General features: G+C 45.0%; 1 protein-coding gene across 1 annotated transcript in view; it reads right to left on the minus strand.

Annotated features, from left to right (window-relative positions):
- The window catches only part of CHGB (chromogranin B), a 59,935-nt gene that overhangs the window by 13,173 nt on the left and 21,753 nt on the right, over positions 1-25,009 (minus strand). Inside the window, exons 2-3 of the mRNA XM_033935734.1 lie at positions 16,276-16,322; positions 4,143-4,236 (exon numbers count right to left, since the gene is read on the minus strand). Coding sequence (XP_033791625.1) covers positions 4,143-4,236; positions 16,276-16,322 — 141 coding nt within the window. The remainder of the gene's footprint in view (positions 1-4,142; positions 4,237-16,275; positions 16,323-25,009) is intronic.

The following is a 25,009-nucleotide window of genomic DNA, read 5'->3' on the forward strand; positions in this document are numbered from 1 at the left end:
TATGAATACTGAATATGAATAATAGGGTATTGAACTTTAACATAAATAATAAATGATGCAAATCAGAGATCAAATGTTTATTTCAATAGGACTAGCACAGTAGAGCCCCAGATTATTTGTATTCAGATTTAAATCACTATATGGCTAAATATGAATAATGTATTTGGGGCAATATTCAGGGCCAAATCAAACTGAATATGAATATTTGGTATAACTAATGTAAAGTTTAAGTTTGCTTGCCTCTGCTTTAAAGTACTATACGGACTAGCCCCTAAATACATAACTGACCTTTTCTCCTCAGCCAACAAGAGAAGCTCACACTCGAACTTTGTTTCCCCCCCCAGTTAGAGGATGTAAACCAGTGGTTCCCAAACCTGTCCTGGGGGACCCCCAGCCAGTCAGGTTTTCATGAATATGCATGAGAGAGATTTGCATATAATGGAAGTGACAGGTATGCAAATCTCTCATGCATATTCATTAGGGATATCTTGAAAACCTGAGTGGCTGGGGGTCCCCCAGGACAGGTTTGGGAACCACTGATGTAAACTGAAAAAAACACCATGAACACCGTCTCTCACATCAGGCAGCATTATGGGGTAAAGATCTAGAACAGGGGTAGGGAACTCCGGTCCTCGAGAGCCGTATTCCAGTCGGGTTTTCAGGATTTCCCCAATGCAGTGCATGCAAATAGATATCAGGCATATTCATTGGGGAAATCCTGAAAACCTGACTGGAATACGGCTCTCGAGGACCGGAGTTCCCTACCCCTGATCTGGAACAATTGCTATCACCCACTAATTATGAGGAATTCAGGAAACGCCTAAAAACATAACTGTTCCTGAAATATCTAGACAGCTGACCCTTACATCTCTTTCTCCTCAATATTTTAAAGTTTTTAAAAAGTTTTTAAGTTTTTTAAAGTTTATTAGGATTTTATAAACCGCCTATCAAGGTTATCTAAGCGGTTTTTACAATCAGGTACTCAAGCATTTTTCCCTATCTGTCCCGGTGGGCTCACAATCTATCTAACGGACCTGGGGCTATGGAGGATTAAGTGACTTGCCCAGGGTCACAAGGAGCAGCGCGGGGTTTTGAACCTACAATCCCAGGGTGCTGAGGCTGTAGATCCAACCACTGCGCCACACACTCCAACAATACGGTTCTCTTGACCTATTAACCACTTTCCTTCACCTCTTTTAAGTTCATTCAATTTGTAACGTCTTTTAATCTTTTGTAAACCGCATGCACATAAATCTCAAGCATATTCATTGGGGAAATCCTGAAAACCCGACTGGATTGCGGCCAAGGAGGGACTTTGAGATCCCTGGCATAGAACTTCACGGTACTGCGGTATATAAACTGTTATTATTATTATTATTATTATTATTAATGTGACCATACGTCCCGATTTGAACAGGACCATCCCGTTTTTAGGTACCCTGTCCCAAGCACAGCTTCGGGACACCAAAATGTCTAGTTGCTCTCTTTCTGAAAACGGGCCATTCCGGCGTCCCGAAGCTGTGCTTGGGGACAACGTGCAGGAGTGCCCAAAAGGAGCCTGGGATTTCTCCCTGCTGGCGCGAGTGGCTGGCTGTGAGAGCCGAGAGAGAATGTGCGGGGAGCACTGAGCACCTCGGGGACCTCAGCTCACGCGCTCGCCTCAGTCACAGTCCCCCCTGACAAGATCGACCCCTCCCTCCCTTCCTTCTTCCCTCCCTTTGGCCCTAGCCTAGTGTTCATTCCAGGGACTTAGGCCGTGGTGTGAGCAGGGCCCCCCCCCATCCGCATGTTGGATGTGAGCATCCCGCCCCCCGTTGGATGTGAGCAACCCCGCCCCCTGTCTGCACGTTGGATGTGAGCGGCCTGGGCTTCGGTGGCCTTCACCCTGCTCAAGTGTATCCCCTTCTGGCAACTGGCATATGGAGTCGGTGGACCAGCTGCTTCCTGCAGGCTGTGCTTAACGAGATCTACCGCTACAGCCGGAGCCTGGAGGAGCTGCTGCTCAACGCCAACCAGCTGCGGGAGGTGCCCAAGCCCTCTGCAAATAAGAAAGATGGCAATTTTTCCCTCTCTTTTCTTCTTTTCCCCCTTCCTCTAATCTTGTTCCCTATCCTTTCCCTCCCTGTCCCCCACCCCAATGCTTCATTTTTCTCTCCAGCTCCCCTCCCTCCTCCAGCTTAAGAATAATCACTATTGAATTTGTAGCGCATCCTTCACAACAATAATCAGGGTGGCTTCAGCATTATTACTACTTGGACATAAGTCCTTTCCTAAAGAGCTTACATGGGGGCAGTTGTGCTAGATAGAAAGGTGAAAGTTCTGGGTGAACTTCTCTTTCGACACCCTGCTGTGAACAGAGCTAAGGGTTGCAAAGCCCGAAAATCAGAATTCAGATCTCACTGTGGCCACTTACACTTCTGGGGAGCTTGGACAAGTTGGGGGGGAGGGGATATCAATAATTCTATAAAGAGCTGCCTAGATTTAGCTGGTAGGAAGGCACAGAAGTACTGGTATTCTAATCATGCACACTATGCCACTTCTCAGAATCGCATAACAGTATGCTAATCTCATTTCTCTAATGTTACCAGCATCATGACATGGACAAAGAAATCCAGAGGGGAATCCCTTCCTGTATGGGTTAAACATGTTCAGTTAGCTTTTCATTCAACAACTTAAACAGTATGGGGCTCATAATCGAAAGAGAAAAAACATCCAAAGACCGACCTAAGTCAGCACTTGGATGAACACTGTCAAATACATCCAAGTGCCGATAATAAAAACGGGTTTTGGACGTATTTCTAAACGACCTAGGCCTTTCTAGTGCCGCTGAATGACCAAAGCTAAATGGGGTGTTTCAGAAGGAGTGTTGAGGACGGGAGTTGGGCGGGATGTGGGCCAGCTTAGACTTAGTCGTACAGCATGTATAACCGAAAGTTATACCACCCAGGATCGACGGAACTTGGATGTTGTGACAAAAACCCACCTAAAGTCACAAGATAAGCACTGCAAACACATAAAACAGACCCCCACACACTACCCCAGTGATCACCGCCCCCCCCCCCACCCCATAAAAGTCGTAATCACATCTTTAAAATTCAGCCTCCAGACCATCATCACCTGGCAGACTGGCATAGGAAAGCCTAGTTGTCTAGCACAGAGGCGGCTTAAGCTGTCTTGGGGGTGGGTTAGGGACCCATAGAGAGGAGGACCCATGCCCATAAGCCCCTGTAATCACTGCATTGATACTTAAACATGTGTACTCCCCTATACACCCCCAAAACCCTTTTTTACTGGCATATAAGTGGCTCCTGCAGCCATAAGGGCTCTTAGGGTGGTAGATATGTGGATCTAGGGGATTCTGGAGGTGGTTTGGGGGGCTCACCATGACCTATAAGGGAGCTGTATTGAGGAGAAGACATGGCACCCTTTCTGTGACGTTCATAGCAGTGCCCTGTAAGGTACCCCACTATTTAAGTGCCATGTCTGGGTGTTTAGTCCACTTTGTAGACCCCTCCCATGTCCAACAGGGCTTGTTCTAGGCGTTTTTGACTTGGACGAAAAGTTGGACAAAAATGTGGTATAAAGATGGACGATCCGATTGGCAGGACGTATAATTAGACGATTTTCGAAAGAAAAAAATTTTGGATGTATTTTTTGAAAATGTGTCCTAGGCTGTTTTTCACTTTGGACAACTTGCAACTTAGACGAAAACGGACTTAGATGCTCCACTACTTTATGGCAGTCTTGATGCACATTCTTTTTTATTTTTCATCATAGGAATTCATACTCAGTTTTAAGTTCTTGCTAAATGAACCCGTTTTCCAAAAACAAGTACGCAAAATTGCTTGCTTCTTTACAAACATTCCCTCACCAGAAACAAATCACAAAAATAATGTGATCTTTGCAGATCCATTTTTTGTATTATTCTGTAGAAATAACATGTATTATTATTTTTTGAGAGCTGTGCTCCCTTTGTCAGCCCACTACACTGTATTATTCTGCATTCATTCTCAATGTTTAATTACTACTAACATTACCACTACTTATCATTTATACAGTGCCGCTATATAAGGGGCAAAGTACAGGGATTTAGTTAATTTTTAAGTTTTGAAAGTCCAAAGTTAGCATGCATTCAAACTCACTTTTATTAAGAATCTGTTTGCACTCAGGATTTATGGGAGGAGCATTTGGTTTAGATAAAGCATTAGATAGCACTTCTATGATACACCGTGTCACCTGCAAAAGAAAAAAAAATGGTGGAAGGAAAAGCATTTTTATCTGTCAAGTTTGAAAAATAGTCAACACTTAAGTAGTGAGTAGTTCTTAACTGTGCACCCTATTTATAAAGAGGTCCTTTTACACAACTGCAATAAAAATTGGCCTTAGTGTGCCTTTATATGGATCGTTTCTGAATGCTAAGGCCATTTATACTGTGACTGTAAAAACTCCGATTTTCTATTAACATAGTAACATAGTAACATAGTAGATGACGGCAAATAAAGACCCGAATGGTCCATCCAGTCTGCCCAACCTGATTCAATTTAAATTTTTTTTTTTTTTTCTTCTTAGCTATTTCTGGGCAAGAATCCAAAGCTTTACCCGGTACTGTGCTTGGGTTCCAACTGCCAAAATCTCTGTTAAGACTTACTCCAGCTCATCTACACCCTCCCAGCCATTGAAGCCCTCCCCTGCCCATCCTCCACCAAACGGCCATACACAGACACAGACCGTGCATTGTTTTCATTAATGGATGTGTGCTATTGCTTTTAGCACACAGGGCTAGATTGACTGAGCAAATCGATCGTGTACTGATCAGTTTGTGACCCCTTTGTGACCCGATTTCCCTCCGACCTGATTCGATCCTGATCCATGCATGCAAATGAGGGGAATCAGCATGCAAAGCAGGAAGGACAAGATTCACAGCGCTTTTTTCCTAACACACCGACTGGCTGGCCAATCAAGAACAAGAGACTGGTGAGGACCAGTCGCATGTGTAAAAAAACTGCTCTCTACCCCGATTCTCCTGCTCTGGCCACCCTGCTCTCTGCCCCGATCAGGCTTCTCTGCTCGCTGCCCTGCTATTTTTTTGATGAGGCTCCACTCGGAGTACTGCCTGCCCCGACTCTTTCTGGTTCCCCCAACTTTCCTGTTCTCTGCCACGACCTGCTCTCTCCTGTAGCACAAGCCCATGGTTTTAACCCACTTTAAACCCGCGGGTTAAAACCACGGGCTCGCACTGTGGGGAAGGGCAATAGCGAGCAGGAGAGTTGGGGGCCAATAAAAAAAAGTTTAAAATAAAAACCAAAACAACCTAGACAGCAGACATGCACAGACCATCTACAGGCAAAGTAGTTGGTCTGCGGATGTGTCGGGATCACTACCTAGCGATCTGTGTTGCCAGATAGGGGTGTGCTTCCGATCTCCCCCATTAGAATATTCTTGGTTGCAGAATCCATCAGACCTGCCCGGATCGGTCACGATCAGGCAAGTTAGTGAATCTAGCCCATAGTCATTTTTAAACATTACTGTGGAAACCCTTAGGCCCAGATTCTTGAACCAGCGCAGATTTTCAAGGCGCCCATACCGCTGTTAAAAATGCCATCCAAATGACATTTTTAACCAAAATTTGAGGCACATACCAGTGCTGGAATCGCGCCTATGAAGGCGCTTTAGGCCGCTAAAAGCCTAAGTAGGCTTGGTCAATGCCGGAAGTGGTGTTAGGCTATGTAGATGCCGGAAATGTAGGCCCAGAAAAACCTAGCCTACATTTCCAGAGCCTATCTTTTACTTCGGCGCGATTCCAAAACCGGCACTGATGTGTGATTGACTTGCAATTGGCTGCCAGCCGCTTTTAAGGTGGCTGCTGATATTGGTGCCAGTTCAAGAATCTGGGCCTTAATGTCTCCTATTTTGTAGTCAATAAGGCAGTAGTTTTCAAACTTTTTCATGTAAAGGGCCACGGTGTGAATACGAGAAAGCTCTGAGGGCCACCAAGACTTCAAACTTACACATACTACTAATTTTGTAAACCTCCTTGACCTGCTTGTTCAGACTGGGCATTAAAAATACTAATATTGATTCTACAACACTTCAAAGATATATTTTAAAAACTCACTTTACTTGATTGTCTACAGTAACAAATTCCACAAACGAGGCACCTGGATAACACACTAAAGATATTGCTTGCAGTTACTATATCAGTGGGCAAGATCAGAATTAACATATTTACGACCCCACGGTTTGAGAGCCACAATGGAGGAATTCAGGGAGCCCACATGTTGGAGACTAGACTTCTTCCTCAATATTCGCGGGGGTTAGGAGCAGAGCTGGCCCATGAATATTAAAAAACCGCGAATAATATTCTGACCCACCTCCTGCTTTCCCCCGGAATTAAAGCTGTATTCCAGATCTTCCCCACCTCCCTCCCGCCTTCCCCCAGAATCCCTTAAGCCTTACCTGGTGGTGTAGTGGGTTTTCGGGGCAGGAGCGATCTTCCTACGCTCCTGCCCCATGCAGATCATTCATAGGAAATGGCTGCCGTGAGCTCCCATCGTAGTCTCGAGACTACGGGAGCTCATGGCAGCCATTTCCTATGAGTGATCTGCACGGGCAGGAGCGTAGGAAGATTTCTCCTTCCCCGAAAACCCGCTATACCACCAGGTAAGGCTTAAGGGATTCCATGAGAAAGCGGGAGGGAGGCGAGGAAGGTCCGGAATACAGCTTTAATTTAAAAATAAAAGAAATCACGAATAACCGAATCCGCAGATGTTGAAACCGCGGATTCGGACGGAGAAGTGTACTGCACTAAGGGCTCCCAGGATATCTATTCCCTAACAAGTTAGTGAGCAGTAATGTAGATGTGCTAACTGGTTAGCACAGGAATGCCCATTCTCCACCCATGACATGCCCTCTCAAAAAGATAACATTGGCATTCACATTCTGTCACCTGCATTTGTATAATATAATCAACAAATAACTGATAAACACATACTAATTTGTGGAACAGCTATTTGGCAGCAGCTTTATTGACTATACATATCATCTTTAACTCACAATTCAAGCCAAATGAAACATCAAATACGCCAAAGCTGTTTCACAATTCCGGAGAGCTTCTGGGTGATAAAACTAGCTCCCTTTAATGTCGTACTTTTCAAACATCATACAAGCATGACCCATGGTAATGTCAGGCCAGGCCTCTCCTCATAGCAGTGTTGCCTAAGAGTGCTACATTTTAATTATTTATAAATTGCTCATCTCCCAGCCCATCTGAAACCAATGCTCCCATTTTCTGCCCTTCACGCCGCAGATGCAACCTCTCTACCCTACCCCAAACTCCCGCTAAACCCCTACCACACAGCCCAAGCACCACCCCGAGAAACACCAAATCTACCACAACACAACACAAAACACACGGGAGGGGGGTAGGAAAATTACAACAGGTGTGACCTAACCCTCCCCCTTTCCTGTTCCTCATAATCCCTTAAGCCCCCAAAGGTTTCCACCAATCCCTAACATAGCTCCTCCCACCATTTATTACATCTCACTTCCACTCTTGCTTATCTCTTCCATTCACACTGTTCATGTCGTTTCCCTGTATCCCTCCACCACCCCCCAATCTCTTCACACAGATCCCACCTGCAGGTGTTCAGCTAATGCTATTATCACACCAGATTAGTCTGTCTCCTAATTTCAAAAGAACAATTACTAACAAGTGATGCTTTAGTGCTTCCAGCTCTAGGCCATTTTTTGCTGTGTTAGACACACTTTAGTGCCTAACGCAGTTTTGTAAAAAGGCTTCACAGTCAGGGCAGGATTAATTCATCGAGGGCCCCTAGGCACACAAGTACACTGGGCCCCCCTGCCCCGCCCCACCCCACCATACGCCCAGGCGGAAACAGGAAGCTGCGTCAGAGGGAAGCTTTGGGCAAGCAGCACCGCTTGAACAATTACAGTTCCCGTTGCCTTTCTTACCCGCGTTGCTTGCTTGTCTTACTTCCCGTTGATGGGGGGGGGCGTTGCCGATCGATGCTGGAGGGGCCCATTACTGTTTGGTCGGGCCCCCCGGACCATTTTGGGCCCTAGGCACGTGCCTACTTGGCCTATTGGTTAATCCTGCCCTGCTCACAGTGGCATAAGATTTTGCAATTCAGATGCAATTCACATGCATTTATAGTTGAAATTAAAGCATAGTAATTGCAAAGTCTCTGGAGGATGTTCCCAGTAGGTTCTTCATATAGTTAACACATTTATGATATTCCGTATTTTCGTGGATATAACGCACGCGTTATACGCGTTTTTACGTACCGCGCATACCCTTCGCGCGTTATATGCCTGAGCGCGGTATACAAAATTTTTTTTACATATTTCACACCCCGCCCGACGCCCGATTCATCATCCGGAAGGACGCTCGCACCCCCACCGCTCGCACCCCCACCCCGAAGGACCGCCGACTCCCCGACAATATCGGGCCAGGAGGGAGCCCAAACCCTCCTGGCCACGGCGACCCCCTACCCCCACCTCGCACTACATTAAGGGCAGGAGGGATCCTAGGCCCTCCTGCCCTCGACGCAAACCCCCCTCCCCCCAACGACCGCCCCCCCCAAGAACCTCCGACCACCCCCCCAGCCGACCCGCGATCCCCCTAGCGACCCCCACGACCCCCCCACCCCCCTTCCCCGTACCTTTGGTAGTTGGACGGACAGACGGGAGCCAAACCCGCCTGTCCGGCAGGCAGCCAACGAAGGAATGAGGCCGGATTGGCCCATCCATCCTAAAGCTCCGCCTACTGGTGGGGCCTAAGGCGCGTGGGCCAATCAGAATAGGCCCTGGAGCCTTAGGTCCCACCTGGGGGCGCGGCCTGAGGCACATGGGCCCAACCCGACCATGTGCCTCAGGCCACGCCCCCAGGTGGGACCTAAGGCTCCAGGGCCTATTCTGATTGGCCCACGCGCCTTAGGCCCCACCAGTAGGCGGAGCTTTAGGATGGATGGGCCAATCCGGCCTCATTCCTTCGTTGGCTGCCTGCCGGACAGGTGGGTTTGGCTCCCGTCTATCCGGCCAACTACCAAAGGTACGGGGAAGGGGGGTGGGGGGGTCGTGGGGGTCGCCAGGGGGATCGCGGGTCGGCTGGGGGGGCGGTCGGAGGTTCTTGGGGGGGGCGGTCGTTGGGGGGGAGGGGGGTTTGCGTCGAGGGCAGGAGGGCCTGGGATCCCTCCTGCCCGTAATGTAGTGTCGGGACAGCGCACGGAGAGGCGGGGCAGTGCACGGAAAGTCAGGGCAGGTGAACAGAGAGTCGGGACAGCGCACGGAGAGGCGGGGCAGTGCACCGAAAGTCAGGGCGGGTGAACGGTGAGTCGGGGCAACCAGAGGAGAGTCGGGGAGGGCGAAAGGAGAGTCGGGGTGGCCAGAGGAGAGTCGGGCAGCATGCGCGGTATACCCATGAGCGCTGTATACAAAAGTTTCCGTACATACAAGTGTGGTTTCTGCGCGCTATACCCGTGTGCGCGTTTTACACGGGTGCGCGTTATATCCGCGAAAATACGGTAGTTACTGTCCTACTGTCCTACAGATAACACAGGTATAGTTAATGCCACCTGCTGTCATTAATGTATTCTACTAGGCAATTCTATGGATTCACCAAGGGTAGGTCCTGCCAATCCAATCTCATCAGCTTCTTTGACTGGGTAACAAGAAAGTTGGACTTGGGAGAGTCTTTGGACGTCATGTCCCACACCGCAGGCTGCTAAGCAAGATGGAATCGATGGAGTTAGGAGAGACACTAACTGCATGGGTCAATGATTGGCTGAGTGGCAGACTTCAGAGGATGGTGGTTAATGGTACCCTCTCTAAAACATCGGAGGTGACTAGTGGAGTGCCGCAGGTCCACTCCTTTTCAACATATTCATAGGGGATCTGACTCAAGGGCTTCAAGGTAAAATAACACTATTCGCCGATAACGCCAAACTATGTAATATAATAAGTGAATGCAGTTTACAGAATTATATGGCGCAGGACCTGCGCCATATTCTTACATTGGAAAGTTGGTCCTCAACCTGGCAGCTAGGCTTCAATGCTAAGAAATGTAAGGTCATGCACCTCGGAAGCGGAAATCCATGTAGGACGTACTTCTTGAACGGAGAAACTTTAACTAGGACTTCAGCAGAACGAGATTTAGGAGTAATCATCAGTGCAGACATGAAAACTGCCAATCAAGTGGAGAAGGCTTCATCTAAGGCAAGGCAGATATTGGGTTGTATCAATAGAAGTTTCGTCAGCCGAAAGCCTGAAGTCATAATGCCGTTGTACAGGGCCATGGTGAGACCTCATCTGGAGTACTGTGTGCAATTCTGGAGGCCACATTACAGTAAAGATGTGCGCAGAATTGAATCGGTTCAGCGAACGGCCACCAGGATGATCTCGGGGCTCAAGGGTCTCTCGTATGAAGAGAGACTGAACAAATTGCAGCTCTACACTCTCGAGGAACGTAGGGTGAGGGGAGACATGATCGAAACATTTAAGTACCTCACGGGACGTGTTGAAGTGGAAGATGATATTTTCTTTCTCAAGGGACCCTCGGCCACAAGAGGGCACCCGCTCAAACTCAGAGGCGGAAAATTTCATGGCGTCACCAGAAAGTATTTCTTCACAGAGATAGTGGTTGATCATTGGAACAAGCTTCCAGTGCAGGTGATCGAGGCAGACAGCGCGCCAGACTTTAAGAATAAATGGGATACCCATGTGGGATCCCTACGAGGGTCAAGATAAGGAAATTGGGTCATTAGGGCATAGACAGGGGGTGGGTAAGCAGAGCAGAGTGGGCAGACTTGATGGGCTGTAGCCCTTTTCTGCCGTCATCTTCTATGTTTCTATGTTTGTATGTATTTTTAGGCTCCAAAAAGTTGCCTATTTGGAGCTCATTCTAAAAAGAAAGCAGGTGCCTACTTTCCTTTAAAGAATACTGATGTAATATGTAAAAAAAACACCCATGTACATGAGGACCAATCACTTAGGTCCAAATTCTTTAAATGGTGCCTAAAACTTAGATGCCAAGTAGAGTGGCGCTTGGGCACACGTTACAGAATTATGCAATCGGCACCTAAAGTGGTCTTAGGCATCGAAAGGGTATTCTTGGCCTAAATACCAGTGTCTAAGCTAAGTACTTATCGGTGCCTAAGTCCAAAACAGGTGCCTACATGTAAAACACGTTTGTGATCTGCTCCCTAACCACATTTACTTTCTGGTAGGCACCTTGGACTAGGCACCTACATCAAAGTGGTAGGCGCCTACCAAGTTAGGTGCCTATCATCCAATTAAGTGCAATTAACATCAGTTACAAGTTAATTGCCAATTATTGGTGCCGATTAAGCTTTTAAAGTCAGTTAGGTGTCTAGATTGGCTAGGCACGTCAATCTAGGTGCCTAACTTTTGGCATCATTTATAGAACCTGGGCCTTACTTTATAGCTGGTGTAAATGCTCCCTTCCAGGTTGTTAAATACACAGAAATTCTGAAATTGTGTACATGTGCAACACGGCACCCCATCCACGCTCTTCCCGGATTCCACCTGGTGTGTATGCCCATCTTCAAACTCCATGTCATTACATTTAGGTGCCATTTTATAGAGTAACAAGGTCATAAACTTCAATAATTAGGTGCTAACAATCAATTATTGAAGTTAATTGTCACCCATTAGAAGTTGTACGTGCTTCTGGCAGTGTGCCTAATTCGCATTGCGTGTATCTCAAAAGGGGCATGGCCATGGGAGGCCCATGGGTAGGTTAGGCACATCCATGGGTAGTTGTGCACATCCAACTTGGGCACCAGCATTTACACCAGGTCGGAGGCCGACGGAAACTGTTTATTCCAGTTTCAATCGAAACTGAAACTGCTACTGAAACTGTCTAAATACTGAAACTTATTGCCTGGTTTTGGCCAAAACTGAAACAAAAAGCTAAAGACTGAACCAATGAAGCCCACTGGAGATTGTCAGATCTTGCAGTCAGCTGTTCTCTATTACATCCACAGGGCACAGTAAGCACAGGATGATGTCTGGGAGTCATCTTTCATTCACATGTATACTTACTGTAGTTCTCTTTCACACAATATTCCTTATTGCATGGTCACTATATTACCTTATCTTACATGATTTTATCCATATATTCATACATTTACATATTCTCATAGGACCCCCAGAAGAAGGTTATCATTAACCAAAACACAGAAACATGGAGGCTAAAGTTCCTCCCCCTTGTATCTGGAAGTCTATGGGAGCCCTCAATTGGCTCAAATATCTAAGACCCAACCCAAGGGGAGGGTCGTGAGGCATCTGAGCTAATCAGGGCCTTTGGCCCCTCCTCGTGCATCAAATGATGCATGGAGCAGGGCCTAATGCCTGAATTACAGACAGTGGCGGCTGACGGAGGAGCAGGAGGGACTCCTGCTCCCAACAAAAGGTAACAGGGAGGAGGGGGGCCAAGGGGGATGGAAGGCTGATGGAGGGGGCACTCTGTTGGCAGAGGGAGTGGGCATCCCTCCTGCCATATTTGATGGCATCGGTGGGCCATGGCGGGTGGGCGGGTCGGGGCGTCTGGTGGCAGGAGAGTGTGGGCATCTCTCCTGCCATTCCTTTGCATCGGCGGTGGGCATCTGGTGGCAGGAGGGAGTGGGTATTCCTCCTGCCATTTTGGGGGGTCCACTGGGGGGAAGGTCGGTAGATCGGGGGTGCTAACGTGGGGGTAAAACAAACAAACTTATGATTACTAGCTTTTTATGCTTACCCAAACTGTGCACAAGTAACACGGTCTGTGTCTGTATATGACTGTTTGGTGGAGGATGGGCTGGGGAAGGCTTCAATGGCTGGTAGGGTGTAGATGGACTGGAGTGAGCTTTGACAGAGACTTCAGTAGTTGGAACCTAAGAACAGTACCAGGCAGAGCTTTGGATTCTTGCCCAGAAATAGCTAAGAAGAAGTAGAAAACCCCCCCAACAAATTTATAAATTGAATCAGGTTGGGCAGACTGGATGGACCATTTGGGTCTTTATCTGCTGTCATCTACTATGTTACTATGTAGCATTGAGATGTTTCCCATTTTGTATTTAGTTATAAAACTGATTAAGGACAAGCATGATACAGATTCTTACTAAAATACGGTAAGAGTCCAGATGCTGATCTACACTGTGGACATTATACCAGCCTGATGCACAATCCAAAATAAAAAAAGGATATTGATGTCACTGAATATGAAGACTATATGCTCTGAAAAACTGCAATCAAGAGCAATACATTTCTTAAATTATTTTCTAATATATAAACTTCATTTCATTGTAATATCATTTCCCTATTAACACTATAAGCTGACCAGTACTTGTACTTAAAAACAATCACTGCAGGCTTCTTTCTCATAGAATCTAGCATCTGCACACCACAAGTATGATTAAAATGCTTCACCTTCATCAGAGCATGGAAATTCTTTAGAATCACAAAAGAGTATCTGAGCCAGAATATATATAATAATTTAAATAATGAAAGAACAAATTTTACCTCTACACAAAATAACCTTCACACACATGGACCTTAGCTAATGAAAACAAACCAAAAGCCAGTGTTTTCACAATGGCTGACTTTGTGCAACAGTTGGAGATGATGTCATATCTCCACAGAGAGACTAATTTCTAAGGAGCTTATCATCCCAAATTTACAGACTTAAATTCCTGCTAAACATTTATAACAAAAACATTTATTTGAAACACTCTATTTATAAACTACTATGGGATCATAGCTGCATTACTTGTAATCATATTACATTAAAAAAGAAAGCAAAGAGTAGATCCCTCCTCCTGACTACATTACAATCCCTGGTGATCTAGTGGTATATTCACTGCAAGAGTGATCCCCAGTCGCTCTTGCCAATGTCAGCTCTACTCTCAAAATGGCTGCCATGACCTCTTGCAGCAGTCTCAAGAGATTGCTTCTAGGGATCATGGCAGCCATTTTGAGAGCTATGCCAGCATAGCAGGAACTACTGGGGATCACTTCTACCCGGATTACACACTTAGACCACCAGGGATTGTAAAATAGACCCGAGGGAGACACCTACAACTAGGCAGGGAGTAGAGGCAACTCCTGTTATAAAGATAGGGGGAGGAAATTAGGAAGACAACCAGGACAAAGCACAAATTTTCAGTTCCACCAAACTATACAATCAGTTACGGCAATAACCGAAACCGTGGCAATAGCCTTTTTTGGCCAAAACTGAAACCAGGCAGAAAAAGGGTTTGGGGCTAGTTTTGATACCCTAACCAAAACCAACATTTGGTTGGATCTACAGTATACCAGGCTTCAGCAGGCATAAGTTTGCTGCATGAAAATAAACACTAAAGCCCTGATTCTATAAACGGCACCTAGGCTAGGCATTGTCTACCTTAGTTCCGCATGGAGATCAACATTTTTTAATTAGCTTACTTTGTTTGATAATTGAAAATGCAATTTGTCATATTTTCTTTTAATTTTACTTTTAATAATACAATTAACAAGTATCCACTTGTTTTAGTAACTTAGGATAGAACAAAAATTATCAAAGTTAAAAATAACTAAGTAACAAGAATAACCTTCTTAGACCCCAATATATAAAGAGGGGGGCATTAAAGAAAAAAAATAGGAGATCAAAAATAAGAAGGAAAAACAATATAGGTAATTAACTTAACTCTATGACTAACTCTTATTAGTCCTGTCAAACAGAATATCAAATTACTCCTTTCATTTCAATACAGGCTTTTAACTGTTCAGGTGAAAAAAGGCTTACTGTACTTAGTATTCCCTAAGCAGACTCTTCATTTGCACAGGAAAGAGAATAAAAAAGATGTTCTGATGCTCAAGGTATCTTGTTTCAAAGCTAAAAAGGCTTTCCTTCGATTCTGAGTTGCCTTGTTGGTCTAGAAACAAGATCTGAGGGCTAGATGCACAAAACATGGTCCTAAAGACCGTATGAATCCCTGTTGGCCAATTTCTTTTGTCCGACTTTGAAAAAGTTATTGATGTTCCAACAAGATTCCATGCAAATGATTTGCATGGAGATGTGCCCTAATCCTGTCTGACCAGTCACTCTGACAGCAACTGAGCAGCAGGGGAAGCCCCAAAGTAGCCTCCTGTCACTCAGCTGTTGGGTCTTTTTTTATTTTTAATGGCTCCTGCAAGGTAGAATTCCACAATTAAAATATGTGCTGGGATTTGAACCCATGACCTCTGGAAGATGAGCACAGAGCTTTTACCCATTGAGCCTTTTAGTCATGGGGGCTCCTACCATGAGAGCTTAGTGATCCTAGCCATGTGAAAGTGAAAATACCTGACAAGATCATAGCTTAGCAGATCCCTAAGCTATCATATCAGATGTGAGGAAGAAAGACATTAGTGAAAGCTGCTGTGGCTCATTGGGTAAAAGCCCATCTTCCAGAGGTATTTCAATAAAGATTTACAAAAAATGGATGTTGAAGCAAACAGAAGAATACATATGCTATAATGTTATTGTTTTGGTTAAATAAAACTATTTAAATTGTTATTATTTTTCCCCTTTCAATAAAGTACAACAGAAAAGTTAAAAAAAAAAATTAAATGTATTTTGAGCTTAATAAAGCAAAAATAAAAATCCAGACAGCTATTTAGCAGATCACATTAAGGACGTCCAAACTGTGCCTAAGTTCTGTCCATAGAACTCAGATCTATCTGAAGCCCAAACTATGCTCAAAAGTAGACCTGGTTTTCTACAATGTAGGCATGAGATGGACACCCTAGGTCATTCAGCGTTATGCAAATGAATCGAAAGACACCCATATTGAAGCCTCGCCTAGACCACACCCATGCCTATTCCGTTAGGTGTGAGTTTTCCAAATGGGCATCCATGAAATTTTGGACACACCTACAAAGTGACATCTACATCCTTTGGACATCCATGTGCCAATTATCACTCATTAAGACTCTAATGGCTCATTAACTACTTAGTTTGGATGCCTAAGTCCTGCTCAGCGTTAGGCAGGACTTAGGTGCCCTTTATAGAATCGGGACCAAAATGCTGGCACATAACTTCTTTCCTCTAGCTGCACATTGTTTAAAACACTTCAGTTATCTTTTAGATACCAAAGGTAGGAAACAACCTTAGTTGCAGTGGTGGTGGTTTTTGGTTTTGGGTTGGGGTTTTTGGGTGGGGTGTTTTTTGGTGGGTTTTTTTTGCATTTTTAATGTTAGATATCCTCTCATAAAATGTTAAGAGCTTTGAAAACATACCAGTTCTTCAGGATGGTTTCCATTTTCAATTGGCTTTGAGTTGACAGCTTGCAGGATGGGAAAAAAAAAAAAGATGTTTATAAGATTAACAAAAAAATGAATCCCACTAACATAATAAAAGCAAAATAACATAACATTCTTTTAATCCATGTGTTCAAACTAACATACTATATCAATACAGTACATAATTAAAATGCAAAAATGCATCCAAATTAAGATCATAGAAATACATCAGCAACAAATAAATGTATTATCAGTCTATACCTGAAACCCTAACCATCCCACACTTCTAAGGGAGCCAGGTCACAGACCATCTAATTAAGGACTCCTTTGACAAAGCTGTGGTAGCGGCTGCTGCTGCAGTAATTGCTGTAATGTCCATAGAGATTTAATGGGGGTTGGAGAATTTGCCATGTGGAAGCTGCTACTGTGGCTTTGTAAAAGGGGGGGGGGGGGCGGGAGGGGGGTAAATAATTTGTAAAATAAACCAGTTTTGAAAAAACCTCTCTTAGGGTAGTATCAGGCTATATGAGAATTTGCTATCTCCAAAATAACTACCAACAGGTACCGAGTCCTCAGTTCCCCAGGTTTGCATATCAGAAGTAATCTGCCTATAATGTGAGGGTCTAAGTAGCTGCTCTAGAGGACATCAGCAGGGACAGGGCCGCAATCAGGGCAGTACTACCAGTCCTGCATTCAGGGGCCCGGAGATGACAGGGGGCCCGGGCTCCCCCAAGGACCTAAGCAGTGTTCCCTCTAAGGCAGCGGTCTCAAACACGCAGCCCACATGTGGCTCTCCAGGTTTTATTTGCGGCCCGCGGTCTGGAGGCGATCATTCTCTTCCTTTTGGAGCAGCAGCCGGCTCGTTCGTTCAAAGCCGCGGGTTGGCGGCTCCTTGCGCTATCCACTCCTGCATCGGAAGCCTCTATGACGTCACACCATCAGAGAGGCTTCAGACGCAGGCGCGGATCTCGCAAGAAGCCGCCACCCGCGGCTTTGAACGAACGAGCCGACCAGACACGCTGCTGCTCCAGTGGCGTACCAAGGGGGGGGGGGCGGTCAACTGTTCTCCTTAGCGTGCGGCTCGCGGCTCGTCTAGAGCAGTGGTGCCCAACCTGCTTCCCTTCCCTTCTCACTGCTGCCATCGGGATCAGGCCGGCACCGTGTCTTTGATCTCCCTACTTCTCTTCCCTGCGGGGCCGACCAACTCTCGCGGCGGCCCGACGTCAATTCTGACGTCGAGAGGACATTCTGGCTAGCCAATCGCTGCCTGGCTGCCCGGAACGTCCTTTCCGACGTTAGAATTAACGTCGGGCGGCGAGAGTTGATCGGCCACGTGCAGAAGATTGCGGCAGCGGCAGCAGCCTATTCCGCGGCGGTGGTGGCATAGGGGAGGCAGGAAGGAAGGAAGGTGGGGTGGGGGGACAGGGAGACAGAAAAAAAAGCAAAAAATGGGGCACGGAGGAAGGAAGGAAGAAAGAAAGAAGGGGGGGACAGGGAACCAAAAACAAAGCAAAAAATGGGGCACAGAATCAGAGAAAGACAGACATAGAGAAAGAAAGAAAAAGTTGAGCGAGGGAATGAGGTCTGGAGGAGAGGAAGCATACAGGAGGCTGAAAGAAGGGAAGAAATATTGGATGCACAGTCAAAAGAATAAAGTGCAACCAGATGAAATTACCAAACAAAGGTAGGAAAATGATTTTATTTTCAATTTAGTGATCAAAATGTGTCTGAATTTATATATGCTATCTATATTTTGCACTATGGCCCCCTTTTACTAAATCGCAATAGTGTTTTTTAGTGCAGGGAGCCTATGAGCCTCAAGAGCAGCGCTGGGCATTTAGCGCAGTTTCCTGCGCTAAAAACTGCTATTGTGGTTTAATAAAAAGGATGGGGGGTATATTTGTCTATTTTTGTATGGTTGTTACTGAGGTGACAATGCATAGAGTCATCTGCCTTGACCTCTTTGAAATAAAACCAGAATAGGAATGATAATTAACATTTTCTCAGCGTATAGTGTGCTTTGTGTTTTTTAATTTTATTTTTGGTAGATCATTTTGACTTGGTCATTTTAAAGTAGCTCGCAAGCCCAAAAAGTTTGGGCATCTCTGAGCTAGAGCGTTGAAACTGTGTATTAATATTTTATCCCCCCTTTTACAAAACTGTGGAGCGTTTTTTAGCGCCAGCCGTGGTGGTAGCAGCTCTGATGCTCAGAATTCTATGAGCGTCAGGGCTGTTACTACCATGGCTAAAATCCACACTACAGTTTTGTAAAAGGGGGAGGGGTTAGTTTGTGATGACATATTCCATACTAAGCGAAGGTGTTTTCTGTGTTCTGTGTGTTTGAAAGACATGGTTTTCTGTTAGGATTGACGATGTAGGATTGATCTGTGCTGGTCTGGCTTGTTTAGTTTTACAATGGGTGTATTGATGTACTGCTCACTGCAATATGTAAGATGCTGCCTTTTCCTAGGTACTCATGTGTGACGTGTGGTTTGTTACTAAAAATCATGATTTTCTTACAGATGGGGGGGGTGCCAAAAAATGATGGGTCCCGGGTGTTACATATGCTAGGTACGCACTGTATGTAAAGATACCAGAAAGCTGGCGAAGCAAAAACTTTAAGTAAATTGTTATTTTCTAAGTTTTGAGTATTTAACCCTCCCACAATCTCACGGGCACTCGTTTCAAGTTTCAAGTTTATTGAGATTTTGATTTAAACGCAATATCAAATATTTTCAATGCGTATAACAAAAATAAATTTGGGGAAATAAATAAAACCATTTGAACAACAAACATACAAACATATCCATAGATGATTAAAATTACATAAGGAGTACAAGGATAAACTACATTTGTTTAAAAATGCGTCCTCCGCGCCTGCTCATAAATTTGTGGAATATGTAACTTGTTGCTCATGCATATTTTTTTTTGCACACACCTCATCAATCCTTAGAGGGAACATTGGTCCTAGGCCACCATAGCACAAATTCCTGTATTATTCTTCTGCTGTGCACAACAATAAATACTGCTGTCATACTTTTTTTTGTCCCCTGCCGATTTCCTGATAGCACCCCCCCCCCCCCGGACAAAAGTGTGTGGGGGGGAAGGGGTGCATGGGGGGGCCCAATAGGATTGCTCAGTAAGGGGCCCAGAAATTTCTGATGGCAGCCCTGAGCAGGGAGGAGGCAGAGCCAGTGCTGGATAAGATAGAAAATACTTCAACTTGGACTGTTGAAGACTATAAGCTGCAAATTTTCCAAATTTCCAAGACTCTTTGAGGAAGAAAAAACACTTCCTATAAAGGATAGTGGAAGTATTTCCCAGTCAATTTTTTGGGTTCGTTACTAAGATGAAAAGATGCCTCCAAGTAATATCTGTTGATAGATTAGAATATATATTTCTCTACAATTCTTAATTTTTAAAGGAAAATTATGTATTTATTTATTTATTTAAAAAATTTCTATTTTGCTTATAACCTAAGCGGATTATAGTGCTCACATACTATGACAAACCCGCTGCTAAACCTGGCTTTGTCCCAGAGAAAGGTAGAAAAAATACTAGGTCCCTGATCAGAAGAGCTGATAAGATTAGTGCCAAAGCCCCAGAGACAGCTGACCTTTCAGATAGTGAGATAGAGCAGGATAGGGACTGGCACAGTAACAACAGCTATGAAACTAGGTATCAGAATATAGCTGTTATACAGCCTAACAAGTTTTCTGGTGCCAAAAGGAATCCTGTTACTTTAAGGCAGTCCTGGTACAGGGAAGATAGGAGAACAGAGCTCTGCTCAGAAGGCATGGTTCTGAGAAGCATAAGGAGAGAGCTCAGAGACAGGAAGGCAGGCAAGCAAGTGAGCAGTGGAACAGATCACCTGAGCTATGATATGGCAAGGAGGTGGAGATGTCTGAGGAAGAGGAGCAGGAGTTTCTCCAAGCCACTGAGAACCCAGAAACTTGTGAAGCCATGGACATCACAGAGTTGCCAGTGGAAGTGTGGAACCATCAGTGCCACAAGAGTTTATGGAGATGGGTCCGTGATAGTGCAAAGCATATCCCTTAATTGTGTGGAAAAGTTTGTTGGGGTTTGGGTTTCTTTTTTCTTTTTTCTGTGCTGGAAGGGGCAGCTGGCCCAATTAAAACAAAAAGAGAGGATTATTTTTGTTTTCCCTCTGAAGGACTGTATTTCTTTCTGAGCGGTGGTCCAGTTTGGTTTACAGCTTCTTAAGGAAGGCAGGAACCGTGTTTGGATATTATTTTTCTTTTTACCTGTTGATTCCTATTATCGAGCAGTGCTGGGAGCCAGTCAGCAGGAAATCACCCAGAAGTGCTGAGTTGGAAAGAACTGTGGAACTGTGAAACAAAGCTTGCTGATATTGGCAGTGCTTGGGATACTATTTTTGTTTTCTTCTCCCTTACCAAGATTGAATTGGGGGGAGGGGGTTCCACATGGCTGTAAAAGGGTTATGACTGCTTTAGTTTGGAGTTTTCCTTTTGTGGGGAAAATAACCTGTATTTTTTTTACTACCAAGGCAGGAGCTATAACTTTGTGGGTTTTGCTTTTCAAGCAAAAGATATTAAACAGGTTCTGGGGATTTCTCCAGTTTGGAGCTCAATGAAGCTCACAGCTACTTACAGTGCAGGCAGCACTTGAAGCACGTGCCCATAGCAGGAAAAGTTTTGTCTTTGTGGGTTTGCTTTATTTTGATGAATAGTTTTGGTTATGAACTAAGAGACACAAGAGACTTACAATATTATTGAGCCTAAAAGTCCAGGCACTGTAAAAAATAAAAATAAAAAAAGGATTTGGTATCCCTTTTGGGGAACAACCAGGAGGGAAGTGTTTTGTTTGAATTTGATGACAGTATCTATCCTAAACAATGACCATTTAAAGGTTGACATAGGTTGACATAAAAAGCCTTTACTTGCTATTTGAATGTTATTTTCTTTTCCTGGGGTCATATTTTATGTACTAGGCTGCTTTACACAGTAGTACTGTACTAGGAAGTGGCCTGACCTGAACCTACCTGAGGGGTTTCCCAGTTCCAGGGGAACACACCTAGATCTAAAATAAGTTGCAACTAGTGCCTCCTGCTGAACTGAACAGAGGCCTAGCTTGTGACAATACACAAGTCCGGGATAAAAACCAACAACAATACATCTTTACAAAGAGCAGACAACTCAACAAGATAATACATCCTATAGACTTAAAAGAATATTTTAAAGAATATGTTTTCAAAGACTTTTTGAAAGATTTCAGATCTTTACATAGCCTCAGTGAGCCATTCAATGCACTCCATAACCGAGGCCCAGCCACAGACATTGTTGCCATCCTTTTTTTTTTAATAATGTACCTCCTGTGGACGCTCAAGCAATAACCGCATTGCTGATTGTGAGCACAAGAAACAATTTGGTAAGTACTTCTTTAGAGTTTGCATTAAATACCATGGTGCTTCTCCATGAATTACATTGTATATTACTGTCAGAATTTTGTATTCAATACGAAACATGCCAGGCAACCAGTGTAACTGTTTCAACACTGGGGAGATATGTTGGAAACACCAGTAATCATCCTTGCGGCTGTAATCCACAATCTCTTGGCAAATGGAAACCCTTAAATTCCTTCTCTTTCTACAGCAGCATTATTATGCATTTTATAAGGCTTGTGGACAGTTGATTACAGTTAATTTAGAATGTTGAAGCTGGAGTTACAAAGCATGACTTCCTCTTCTGAAATCTGAACATTGGCTACATATTGAATGTACAGTAACATAATTTATAAAATCTTTTGTCTACTAGACACAGCACACTGGTTCATCTCTGTTCTATGTTCTCATCTCAATATTTGATTCCCTATGTTCCTTCAAAGACAAAATTTGGAATAGCCTTCCATTATCTTTACATTTAGAAAAACCATTTCACAACTTCAAAGAATCTCTCAAAACCAATTTATTTCTAAAAGCCTTCAATAGTTAGCTGTTGTTCATGGTCTCCCGGGCTGGCATTGCATGTTTATGTTAGCTATGGGAGCATAGCAATCCAGTTCTCTTTTTCTTTGATATTGTACTTCCTCTTCTACGTTATCGTGTACTTTTGTTTTATTTTACACTGCTTTGATGGTATTCCCTAAGGTGGTTTATCAAATAAAGCAAACCTTGAATGCGGAACCATAAAAGTTTTGGTTCATTTTTTTAATTCTTTTGAAAACTTTCTCAAGTTTTGGGCATTTTGGGGGATAGTTTTACAAGTTCATTTTAATAACCTCTTTTATACACAAGTTAGAACTTTTATAACATGCACAAATTTGATTCTACATATATTAATTCATAGGTTTATGAGTGCATAATTGATTTTGCCTACACTGAGGGTAATTCTACATGGAATACCATGATTATGGCCCAAAAAATGAGCACTAAGTCAGTATTCTGTATCGGTCAAATTGTATGCCTTTATACTAGGGTCTGCTGAAATGTTCTCAGCCCAACCAACAAAGTTGGGGTAGTCTCCATCATGGGCTATACATTTAGGAGCAGATTATATAAATGGGCATCCCGATTGTAGGCAGCAGTAGGTGTCCTATCATTGTCTATCAGCCAATCAGAACGCACATTAAAAAAAAAAAAAATCCAAGGCAGGCCACCTACACTATAGGCGTTTGTCAAGGTTGAGGGAGACATGTCGGGACACTTAAGTTTGCACAGGGCTGGGCATGGGTGTGGTTTCACCCAGGCCTTGGGTGAGCTTAAGCAGTCCTAAGCATCTCCTTAGGGCCACGACAAATGCCTGAAATGTAGGCCAGCAAAATTCTGGCCTACATTTCAAAAAGACATGGCCACTGAGTTGATCACAGCAAGGGAATCCCCCTGCCAAGATCAGCTGAGTAGCTCCAGCAGGGAACCCCCCCTCCCCAAAGTACCTTGACAGGAGGGCTGCCCATTCCTACCTACCACCAAATCCCAAAACCCCTTCTGAAGCAACTGGGCAGGAGGAATACCCATTCCCTCCTGCCCCTGAACCCCTCCTGAAGTAACTGGGCAGAAGGGATGCCCATTCCCTACTGCTGCCAAACCCCCAAGCCCCTCCCAAAGCAGCCAGGCATGAGGGATGCCCATTCCCTCCTACCGCCATCCCCTGAAACTTCCCAACCCTCCCACAACTGGCAACACCCCCCTCCAGACTCCCCCCAAACCTGTACACCCTCCCGGTACCCCTAAGCCACCTGTATCTTTCCAGAAGAAAGTTCAGCTGGAGGGTTGTGTACACCCTCCGGCTGGCAGGCCCGCTACTCCACAATGGTGGGCCTTTCCCTTCCTGGTGCATTCTGGGATGTACCAAGGAGGGACCTCTGGACCTGATTGGCTCAGATGCCTATAGCCCCTCCTTAGGCACCTGGGCCAGTCAGAGTCTTAGGCCTCCTTCCCAGTGCATCCCTTCTGCCCAGCTGCTTTAGGAGGGATTTGGCGACAGGAGGGCGTGGGTATTCCTCCTGCTGATTTTGGCGGGACTTGTGAGGGGTCCGCTGTGATCCGCTGATGGCAAAGATCTCTTGATCAGGCAGGTGTGATTCTCTAACCAGCGCCTGTGACATGGGTGCAAGTTAGAAAATTGTGGCAGTTAGGCAGTGTTAGGCATCTGTCCATTAGGGCAGTTGCGATTCTGTATAGGACACCAGTCTGCAATTCTCAGCCGTTTCTTAGGCAGCTGCTGAGACCGGCATCCTATATAGAATTTCCCCATTAGTGCAGTGATTTACCACTTTTTTTTCATTCTGTATTTTTACGACAGAAAGAAAAAAGTGGAAAATCGCTGGACTATATGTAGAGCCCTCAATGGAGACTGCCCCAACTTTGTTGGCTGGGTTGACAACGCTTCAGCGGCCCCTCATAGAATACTTAATTGTCAGTAAAGATACATCTAAATATAGAGCAGGCATAATTGGTCACACCTACAGCATGAATAACAGCCCACAAAGATGAGCTCAAGTCAAAACCTGATATCCCAACTTCAAATGGGCTGTGACACCCTGGCTGTTCACTCAAGTTTTGGTGCTCATCTCTAGCACCGGTTCATAGACAAAACCGCCGAAGACAAAGGTGTGCGCCGACAACTGACCACAAGACGGAAGCGCGCGCCGAACAAAAGCAGTGTTTTTAGGGGCTCCGACGGGGGTTTTGTTGGGGAACCCCCCCACTTTACTTAATACAGATCACAGCGGTGTTGTGGGGGGTTTGGGGGGTTGTAGCCGCCCTCATTATACTGGAAACTTAATTGTTTCCCTGTTTTTTAGGGAAAAAGTGAAGTTTTCAGTAAAATGTGGGGGGTTACAACGCCCCCACAACGCGGCACGATCTGTATAAAGTAAAGTGGGGGGTTCCCCCCACACACCCCCATCGGAGCCCTTTAAAACAGTCATTTTCTATGGTGCGCGCCTCCGCATTGCGCTCAGTTGTCTGCGCGCGCCTTTGTCCCGGCGTACTTTTGACCTGACACCCTAGCACAGGGGTGTCCAATGTCGGTCCTCGAGGGCCGTAGTCCAGTCGGGTTTTCAGGATTTCCCCAATGAATATGAATGAGATCTATTTGCATGCACTGCTTTCAATGCATATTCATTGGGGAAATCCTGAAAACCCGACTGGATTGCGGCCCTCGAGGACCGACATTGGACACCCCTGCCTAGCACCACATTCACCTCTTACAACTTACTTCATATCAATCTACTTGGTTTCCTCTTCTCC

This window comes from Geotrypetes seraphini, chromosome 3 (assembly GCF_902459505.1).
Source record: "Geotrypetes seraphini chromosome 3, aGeoSer1.1, whole genome shotgun sequence".
NCBI classification, from domain to species: Eukaryota; Metazoa; Chordata; class Amphibia; order Gymnophiona; family Dermophiidae; genus Geotrypetes; species Geotrypetes seraphini.